At 32.3% G+C, this 9,408-nt stretch overlaps 3 protein-coding genes across 3 annotated transcripts; 2 read left to right on the top strand and 1 right to left on the bottom strand.

Annotated features, from left to right (window-relative positions):
* Window positions 1-200: 200 nt before the first annotated feature.
* Window positions 201-3,552, top strand: LOC149901466 (uncharacterized). The gene is made up of 4 exons (XM_090111720.1): window positions 201-583; window positions 750-1,367; window positions 1,496-1,660; window positions 2,784-3,552. The coding sequence occupies exons 1-4, from the start codon at window positions 550-552 to the stop codon at window positions 2,942-2,944; spliced, it is 978 nt and encodes a 325-aa protein (XP_089967846.1). The 5' UTR covers window positions 201-549; the 3' UTR covers window positions 2,945-3,552.
* A 1,460-nt stretch (window positions 3,553-5,012) lies between these two features.
* LOC149901465 (nucleoside diphosphate kinase 6, mitochondrial-like) lies at window positions 5,013-6,917 on the bottom strand. The gene is made up of 3 exons (XM_090111921.1): window positions 6,623-6,917; window positions 5,950-6,110; window positions 5,013-5,234 (listed from the first exon to the last, which is right to left on the bottom strand). Exons 1-3 carry the CDS (start codon window positions 6,847-6,849, stop codon window positions 5,089-5,091), a joined length of 534 nt encoding a protein of 177 aa, XP_089968047.1. The 5' UTR covers window positions 6,850-6,917; the 3' UTR covers window positions 5,013-5,088.
* Window positions 6,918-7,369: 452 nt separating this feature from the next.
* On the top strand, window positions 7,370-9,245 carry LOC149901464 (uncharacterized). The gene is made up of 3 exons (XM_090111633.1): window positions 7,370-7,606; window positions 7,739-7,968; window positions 8,381-9,245. The coding sequence occupies exons 1-3, from the start codon at window positions 7,513-7,515 to the stop codon at window positions 9,236-9,238; spliced, it is 1,182 nt and encodes a 393-aa protein (XP_089967759.1). The 5' UTR covers window positions 7,370-7,512; the 3' UTR covers window positions 9,239-9,245.
* Window positions 9,246-9,408: the final 163 nt, after the last annotated feature.

Here is a 9,408-nt window from a genome sequence, read left to right as displayed (position 1 = left end):
TATGAAATTTATTTCCTAGCATTGAGCAGAGCAGTCAGAAAAACTTGTCAATTTCTTCTAGGGTAGATATTAATAACGCAAAAATGTTTTAGTTCCCGCCTTGTTCCCGCATTAGACAATATTTTTATAGGGCTTATCTATTATTATCTAAGTTCTAGTTGAATGATTTACATAATAACAAGATAACGTTCTGTAGGTGTAGTGTATAGTCGTCAGGTTTTTTGTAATTCTGTTCTGATAATAGATAACTTTACGATTTAAATAATAAAAATAATTAATATCAACATTATTTTAACTCTAATTTGAACACTATGTGGCCAGAAACAAAACCAAAAACATTATTGTCTATGAAGTAAACGGTTGACATATGTTTGAAAATAAAAGTGACAAAAACCGAATGCATATTGCTAGATTTTCGAAATTATTAATCTTCAGTTATTTGTTTTGCAAAATGAAAGGAAATTACATTTATAGTGTATAATTTGTGTGTAAAGAACTCTAAATGATGAGTGTATATTTTCTGATATTAATTTCTGTTTTTTGAGGACAATGTACACTTTGAAAGGAATTTTTCCAGAACCCAGTAAGTATTGTTTTTATATGAAATAACTACACTGAATTTTACTTATTCAACTCATAGCCATCCTAATTTAAATGAAAAGTAAGTTTCGCTGACAAAGTTATAATGAAACTGTATTTATTGGTAAATTATCAAATACATCATCTAATGTTTTGTTTATTGTTTACAGAAAAGGAGCAAAAAAAGAACTTCATTAGAGAAAACATGAAACAATTAAAGTTTATACAAGGCAAATCACCTAAAGATCCAAAGTATACATTAAAAAGCGGGCATCCTCCACGCTTTTCGAGTTCCCTTGCGGCTTCGAACACGTTAGGTCAAGTCAAATCCTCTCCATCTAGTAAGAGTGGGAAGGTGATACTCAATATTGGCAAAACAAGTGCCTTGGGTGGCCGTAAAAAGCTCCCAGATGTAAGAATAAAGAAAGGCGATATGGCGGAATTTTTAAAGCGAAAAGAGCAAAGACAATCTAATGTACCAGAAGACCAATCAGATGATGAGGTGAAATCAACTGAATCATCAGGAAGGTTGCGGGATATAGGCTGTCAGACAATTGAAAGCAATCTCTCGCAACGGCTCGAAAGTGCCAAACTAACGATGTTGTACAATAGGGAAGAAGACAGTGAAACTAAAATAAAGGCGAGCGGAGACTCTGGTCGTCACAAAAGCTTATCACCAGTGACACACACACCCAGGCGGGCTGGTGATGATTTAATGGAAGAAAGAAATAGGAGTCGATTGAATTCTATTTTGGAAAAGAAAGATAAAGACCCATATTTACCTTCAGGTTGATATTTTTTATATTTTTTATTCTTTCTTTCTACTTAAACTTAATACCAGTGTCCTCAAAACATGTGCAACAAATAAAAAAAATTATAAATTACATAAATCTGATTTAATAAATTAAAATTCCAGGATACCAAAAAGGAGTACTACCTCGTTATCTCCGAGAACGCAAAGAGCAAGAAGCCAAGGAGCTAGAGGGAGCGAAAGCAGATGACGATCACATTGTATGTCCCCCGGGTCATGTCACACTGCCAGATAGTGAGAAGCGAGAGACTTTGCGAATGCTGCGGAATAGTGAGTATTTTCATGTTTCGAAAAAAATGTGTGCGCGTACTAGTGTACACAAGTAAGAAGTGAAACTTCTTTATGGCCTTATTTTTCAAAAAATAATTTACTATATGCAACTTTACAGAAATACGTCGAATCACGCGTGGTAGGGAACCAACGAAAAAATGTTACACTAAATTTTTTTCCAACCCCGATAAAGAAGTTTCACTTCAATAAGTATTGCACGCCTCATAAGCGAAGCGTTGAGGTGGGTACTACTGTCACTTCGCGCAAAACATCTGATTTTTCAAACTTAAAATGTCTTTATGTATCATACATTGCACTTGTAAGATAATACATACACACACATATTAAGAAAAAACACTATTTTTAACGTTCATGATATTTTTGATGTCATTTTTGTTATTTAAACTAGTTAAAAAACAGTTTTAAAAAGTTCTGTCTTGGACGTCCGTGTGTCTGTATGTGCGGATCCTTTTTCTTGTTAACACGATAGCGACCGAAATACTTTACTAATCGAGTCTTTTTTTTTCTCTTACGCTTGAGTATGCTCAGGAATAGAACCCTTTCATTTTTCAGGGTCTGATTCGATGTGGTTTAATTGTTATTAAATAAACAAAAATAATAATTAATAAATATTTATTAAAAAAAATTATGAGGCGTGCACTTTTGGATTTTCCAAATTTTGCTTATTATTCGTACGAATCCAAGAGAGCTTTAAGGATATTGTTTAAATTAGGTCCACTGTTTATATCTTTTTGATATGTGTAATAGTTTTACAAATTAGTTTTAAATATTCTTTAGCAGCAAATAAAATACTATTTAATAAATGAAAATTTTCATTTAGTGAGTTAAAAAGGCAGTGTTATTATTAAGTACATAACAATCTTATGCTCAAAAAAAAAATTCAATTCATCTATATTTATAAAAATGAAACCCGTTCCACGATGTCACGGCATCACGTGTGAACGGCTGAACCGATTTCGAAAATTATTTTTTTATTATATTCCTTGAAGTACGACAATGGTTCTTATGTAAAGAAAACGTAAATATGTACCACAGGCAAAGCCAGGGTGGGCCGCTAGTTATATAAAAAACTCAACATATGTATAATATACATATTCCACAGGTTTTGCGGAACTGGTGAGCGAGTTAAACAAAATGCCAGTGAAAACAGATACGTTAAGGATGCGAAATCGAAAAATGGAACTCGAGAAGCAACTAGCGAAACTCGAGGAAGGCATCAAGGTGTTCTCTCGGCCAAAAGTGTTTGTCAAAATTGGAGAATAACTTGTAGTTTTTATAAATGATTGATGATTGACGATTTGTTACACTTTGTCTGGTTGATAAATTTTTGTGATGTTACTGCAACATAAAAAAAAATTAATGTGAAGAGAAGATTGTAACATAAATATGGTGAAGAATGTTTTAGATTATAATGATGACAAATGCCTAGAATGCACATATTTCTGATCATAATTTACTGTTAGTAATTTATGTATGTATTTTCAATATTTCTTTATACTTGATGCGAAAAAGGCTAGCTAATTTTTTTATGGTAAATTTTTAATAACTTGGAATTTGGATTGAGTTAAACTCAATTGTAGAATGTGGACCTACAATTCTTGCCTTTTATATTTTGTACCTGTAAAATTTTTTAAATTATATAAAATTTTCCTGTAAAATGAAGTTAATATTTTGAATTAACTGTAAAATGTCTAAATTTTATGTATCATAGATTTTTAATTAATATCACAAATGATTCCTAAATAATACCGTCCAGTATTTAAAATTACTAGTTTTAATAAGAGAAATAGTCAAATTATTTGTTGCTATGTAGTGTCGTAATTATTGTATTTTAGTTTTAATTAATTAATGTATGTTATGTTCCTGTAACTAATATAATGACGTGAATTAATGTTTGTATGATTTACAGTGTCTATAACTTTTGGAAATTTAATATATATTTGTTTCCAAAATGATTTTTTTATCAATCTCACCAAAACTAGCTTTATAAGCAATGCATCGTAATCCTGCCTTAAATATTTCAACACCTGAAGCTATCTTAATATATATAAATCTCGTGTCACAATGTTCGTCCTCAATGGACTCCTAAACCACTTAACCAATTATAATAAAATTCGCACACCATGTACAGTTCGATCCAACTTGAGAGATAGGATAGTTTAAACATGTAGGTACCACGGGCGAAGCCGGGGCGGACCACTAGTAATTATATAGATAGCTATAGCAACATTGAGAAGTTATAGTAATTTTATATGAGAAAAGACTTGATTTTTACACACTTGATACATTTCCGCCTCCTTGGTACAGTGGTTGACGCGTGAGCGTAACACCGAGGGGTCCTGGGTTCGATTCCCGGTGGAGACGAAGAAAAAGAAAATGTCTCGGTCTGGTAGGACACAGAAGGCTGATCACCTACTTGTCCCTAAAGAAAATCGATCAGTGAAACAGATGTATAATGCATCTGCCCCATATCCCACTAGGGGACATGGGACTTCACTTAGATACATTTGAGAAGTGAGAACTACTCAACTAATTGTATAGACCAGAGATAATATAGGACTATACTAGGCACAGACTATTCATTTTTTTTAACCTGTTATAACAAACTAGGTTGACATAAGCTTTAAAAAGTTGTGGATTTTTCTAAGCTTACTTCCTGTGAGTCGTTTTCTTAGATTACAAAATAAGAGTCGTTTTTAAGACATAAGAGAATCCGAAAGCAAATCACTACATAGGTAGTATAAAACAAAGGAGCTTTCTCTGTCCCTATGTCCCTTTGTATGCTTAAATCTTTAAAACTACCCAACATATTTTGATGCGGTTTTTTTTAATAGATAGAGTGATTCAAGAGGAATGTATTAGTAGGTATATAATTTATTAGGTTTTTGGCAAAGCGGGCGGTAAGCTAGTATAAATATGTACTTAATTGATTTGATGAAATTTTGGTATCTTAATTTAGAAATAGATACTGTTAGGCATCACTGGTAAAGAGAAAGACGCGGGTTCGAAATCCGCCACTTTGTTCCTGCTCTTCTTTCTTACGAATATTCAATCCCTACTAATATTATAATGCGAAAGTAACTCTGTCTGTCTGTCTGTTACGCTTTCCCGATTAAACCTCTCAACCGATTTTGATAAAATTTGGCACAGACAATCTTTAGACCCTGAGAAAGAACATAGGCTACCTTTTATCAAAACACCACGCGGGCGGAAGCTAGTATTAGTAGCTATTTATAAATTATCTTGAATGCATTAGCAAAAAACATAAAAATCAAAATAAATATCAGTTGTGTTTCTTTGACATTAAATATCGATAAATAATATGCAATAATTAAAACAAAGACTATAATTCAATATGAATAAAATTAAACAAACATTATACTAATTAAATTAGTACATAACAAAGTTTACAGTTTTCTAACATGCTGAAATAAATGCCTATTAAATATAATGGGCCCTTTTCTGTAGAACTCTTCTTTGTTTGTGTGCCATTCGTAGAAGGAGAATTCAGGAAAGAAAAATTTGATTTCCCTCTCTGCTGATGTTGGTGAATCTGGAATAATTAGGTTTGTTATCATTAAAATTATAAAAAATAATAATTTGGGAAAAATGCATTTTATTATGTCTTTCAATGGTAAGAAAATCTATATTAATATTATAGAGGAAATATTTTTTTGCCTATTCAATACAAATAATTCAATGTTCAATACAAATAATGGCCTATTCAATACAAATAGGCTCCAAAAGTACTGAACAGATTTTAATGTTTTTTTCAGTAATAGGAAGCTTCATTATCAACAAGTAACATAGGCTATATTTTAAATTGCTTTTAACATGGGCTAGCCGGGACACCAATTAATGTCTATTTCTTATTTATATCTGGCAATAATAAAAACTATTTTAAAGATAAGAAAAATACTTTGGTTTATGTACTAATAAAGGAGTAAGTATTTAAAGTTATTAAAAAGTATATATGTCTGTACTAATACCAGCTACACTTCTTATTACATAGGTATTGTTAAAAGTTTAAAATTTAAATATACAATTTTAATATATACAGTAACTCATATCTTCTTTCTTATATATAAAAATGAATCGCAAAATGTGTTGGTAAGCGCATAACTCGAGAACGGCTGAACCGATTTCAATAATTCTTTTTTTATTATATTCCTTGAAGTACGAGGATGGTTTTTATGTAGAGAAAACGTAAATATGTACCACGGGCGAAGCCGGGGCGGACCGCTAGTAAAATAATAAATTATTTATACCTGAGCCATGAGCAACATTCCTAGTATCAGATATCCCAAACATGCCTCTCAAAGAGGTTGGATCTTCAAATTGTGCTTTGTAAACTTTGGTTGGACCTAGCATCTTTCTCCACAGTTCTATAGCATTTGTATGCCCGATTATATGCAAATCTATATAACCACTGAAAATGTTAAAATTTATTATTATTTTTTAGTATTAAGAGATCATTAGATACAATATAATGTTAGTTACAACTTATCCTAAATTAAGAATTTTCTACAACACATGAATGAAAAAAATAGTTACATTCTCTTCATGTAGGTGGTTCAAATTTGGTAATATTAGTCGAATAAGGTATAATCTGTAATTTTATAAGCATCCAAAATATTAAGATTTTTCTAGAGTACATAAATTTCTGCTAGGGTGTAATTATTTAGAACTAGATTTCCGCCCGCGGCTTCGCCCGCGTGACTCTGCTTCTGTTTGGTCTTAGCGTGATGTCTCGCATAGTTCCGGTTTCCGTGGGATTTCCGGGATAAAACCTATCCTATGTGTTAATCCAAGTTACCCTCTATATGTGTGCTAAATTTCGTTGTAATCGGTTCAGTAGTTTTTACGTGAAAGAGTAACAAACATCCATACCTTCATACTTACAAACTTTCGCCTTTATAATAGTAGTAGGATAAACATTACCTAGACATGAAAGTTACAAGCCGGTTGAAGAAAAACTTCCCCGCATGTTCTATGTAGAAGTTACCGGCAGTTTCTTGATCCAGGAAAACTCTTTTCGTTTCAATCACAACAAATTTATTTTTTATAACGTTTCTTATGTATGAAAGGGCGACTGGATTTTTTACTGCGTGAGGCTTGATAATAGCCAATGATAGCTGTAATTTCGACATTATGTTATGAGTACACATTTTCTCTAAATTCCATGTTTTCTAATTATTTTAAAAAATTATTTGAGAGTATTGTTTTGAAATTTGATCATAATTCATAATATCTTGACACTTGACAGTTGGCAACTTGACATTGACATTTGAAATATTTTTTTAGTTTTGTATTTTTTTTTACACAATGCAAGGCATTCACATACTGACAATTAACATGTACATAATTTCGATTAATATATAAAATACTAGCTGCGCTCCGAGGTTTCACCCGCGTGACTCTGCTTCTGTTGGTCTTAGCGTGATGTAAGATGTCTATAGCCTTCCTCGATAAATGGGCTATCTGACATGGAAATAATTTATCAAATCGGACCAGTAGTTCCCGAGATTAGCGCGTTCAAACAAACAAACTCTTCAGCTTTATAATATTAGTATAGATCTTATTTTTATGAGTATTTTTACACGGCAAAACAATCCTCAATCCTGACAGTTGTGAGTTGTCATCTTATTTGACTTTTGACTTTGATGTTTCCTCCAGTTTCCTCGTCGGTTTTTAAAACTACAAATACTGCAATTTTCAAATACCTACATGTTGTGATTTTTTAATTTTGATACACATCAATACCCTGATGTAATACGGGAAATCATAGAAATGATGTAAATATTTAAGAAGAACAAATACAATCAAGGAAAATGGTTATTTGTAAATATTTTCAACAAGGTTGTTGTCGTTATGGACAAAATTGCAGATATGAACATGTTTATAGTTCGAAATACACCTACCATGGTGAGTAAACATTACCCTTACATTATAACTATCTGGGGAATAACATTTGTAATTTGTATTACCCGAATTATTACCATTAGATTTGGATATAGTTAAAACTAAAAGAGTTAACATTTTATTTTTAACTTACAGCAGGTTCAAATCAGCAGCAAGCACCAGCAAGCAATACAATAACAGATGAACAGTTAATCAATCAAGTACACCAAGATATACAAGCGGCACTTAAGGGAGGACAGTGGATATTGAGTTGTTATTCACCATATAAAGAAAAAGCATGCTTTCCCGGTATTGCAGACTTGTCGCAAGAAGAGGCTAGATTGATTATTTACGAAGCTAAATCTAGTAATACCTTAGATCAAGCGGTGAGTAGACTTGAGGCAACAATAAGTTGAATTTATTTCCATTAACATTTAATTCTTGTTGTAAACATCCATACTAATATTATAAATGCGAAAGTAACTCTGTCTGTCTGTCTGTTACTGAATCACGCCTAAACTACTGAACCAATTTGCATGAAATTTGGTATGGAGATATTTTGATACCTGAGAAAGGACATAGGCGACCTTTTATTGCGAAATATGTACCACGGGCGAAGCCGGGGCGGACCACTAGTAACTGATAAGGTAAAATCTTTGTGTGTGGAAAATGTAAATTACAAATAGGACAGATGTTACTTTGATAATCCTACAAACTAATATCAAGTCCTTCAATACTATTTTTACACACAGATGCATTACTGTGTAAATAAATAATGTTTAATAATTTCATTTACAGGTCACATATATGAACAATTTATTTAAAGAAACAAGACAGAAGTATGAACAATTAGTACAACCGTCGGCTCAAATAATTAAGATTTTAAGAAGCTTGTACAATGGGGAAGCAGTATCATCTCCTTTTGGATCTGGTAACCAAGGTTTTGGTTCTAACGCTACTTCAATATTCCGCAGTGCAGTACAACAAGATCCCTTTAAAAACCAACAAGCTGGTGTGTTCAGCAATAAAGCAAATCAAAGCACATTCAGTCAACAAACCACGAATCCACAGTCAATTTTTGCTCAAGCACGTCAGAACATATTTGGCCCTTCACAACCGTCAAATATATTCCAAACGCAACCACAAGAAACAACAGCAAAATCAATTTTCGCACAAGCCACTCAAAACAGTTTTGGACCACCACAACAGCAACAACAAAGTGTTTTTGCAACAAATCAACAACAACAAAATGTTTTCGCGACAAATCAACAACAGAATGTATTTGCAACAAACCCACAGAGTGTTTTTGCTACAAATCAACAACAAAGCGTTTTCGCGCCAAATCAACAACAGAATGTATTTGCAACAAATCCACAGAACGTGTTTGCAATCAACCAATCACAACAAAATGTGTTTTCGAACAATCAACAACAGAATCCATTTGGTGTACAACAAAATCAAACTTCAAATGTATTTCAGCAAAATGATGTGTTTGGTGTTTCGAAGAACGCTTTTCAGCAACAGCCTGTTGACGATAGCAATGTTTATAGCAAAATTGAAGACTTGTCTCGGAGTGATTTAGACGCTTTTAACAGTGCAGAGTTCAAATTAGGTTTCATACCGGAATTACCTCCACCTCATAGTTTATGTGTTTAAATAAGATTATTAATAAATTAACTAATTAACATAATTTTGTCTTTGACTGGTCCACTATCCACTTAATAATTTTATATTCTTCTAGTATTTGAACTTGGTTTTTTAAATATCTTCAGATTTCACCTAATCTCTACTTTCAATTTTTTTTTCTGGACTGGTTTCTAAAAAAA

This window comes from Colias eurytheme, chromosome 17, assembly GCF_061535395.1.
Source record: "Colias eurytheme isolate Ceu_HAF_F1 chromosome 17, ilColEury1 Martin Lab GWU primary, whole genome shotgun sequence".
Lineage (NCBI taxonomy): Eukaryota > Metazoa > Arthropoda > Insecta > Lepidoptera > Pieridae > Colias > Colias eurytheme.
This window is presented reverse-complemented; position numbering and strand designations above follow the sequence as displayed.

Coding starts and splice junctions, on each gene's coding strand:
- LOC149901466 (XM_090111720.1), top strand. CDS start 550: ATGTACACTTTGAAAGGAATTTTTCCAGAACCCA. Junction 584..749: donor AGGAATTTTTCCAGAACCCA/GTAAGTATTGTT, acceptor TATTGTTTACAG/AAAAGGAGCAAAAAAAGAAC. Junction 1,368..1,495: donor AGACCCATATTTACCTTCAG/GTTGATATTTTT, acceptor TTAAAATTCCAG/GATACCAAAAAGGAGTACTA.
- LOC149901465 (XM_090111921.1), bottom strand. CDS start 6,849: ATGTGTACTCATAACATAATGTCGAAATTACAGCTATCATTGGCTATT. Junction 6,111..6,622: donor CTTGTAACTTTCATGTCTAG/GTAATGTTTATC, acceptor TAACATTTTCAG/TGGTTATATAGATTTGCATA. Junction 5,235..5,949: donor GAATGTTGCTCATGGCTCAG/GTATAAATAATT, acceptor TAATTATTCCAG/ATTCACCAACATCAGCAGAG.
- LOC149901464 (XM_090111633.1), top strand. CDS start 7,513: ATGGTTATTTGTAAATATTTTCAACAAGGTTGTTGTCGTTATGGACAA. Junction 7,607..7,738: donor TTCGAAATACACCTACCATG/GTGAGTAAACAT, acceptor TTTAACTTACAG/CAGGTTCAAATCAGCAGCAA. Junction 7,969..8,380: donor GTAATACCTTAGATCAAGCG/GTGAGTAGACTT, acceptor TTTCATTTACAG/GTCACATATATGAACAATTT.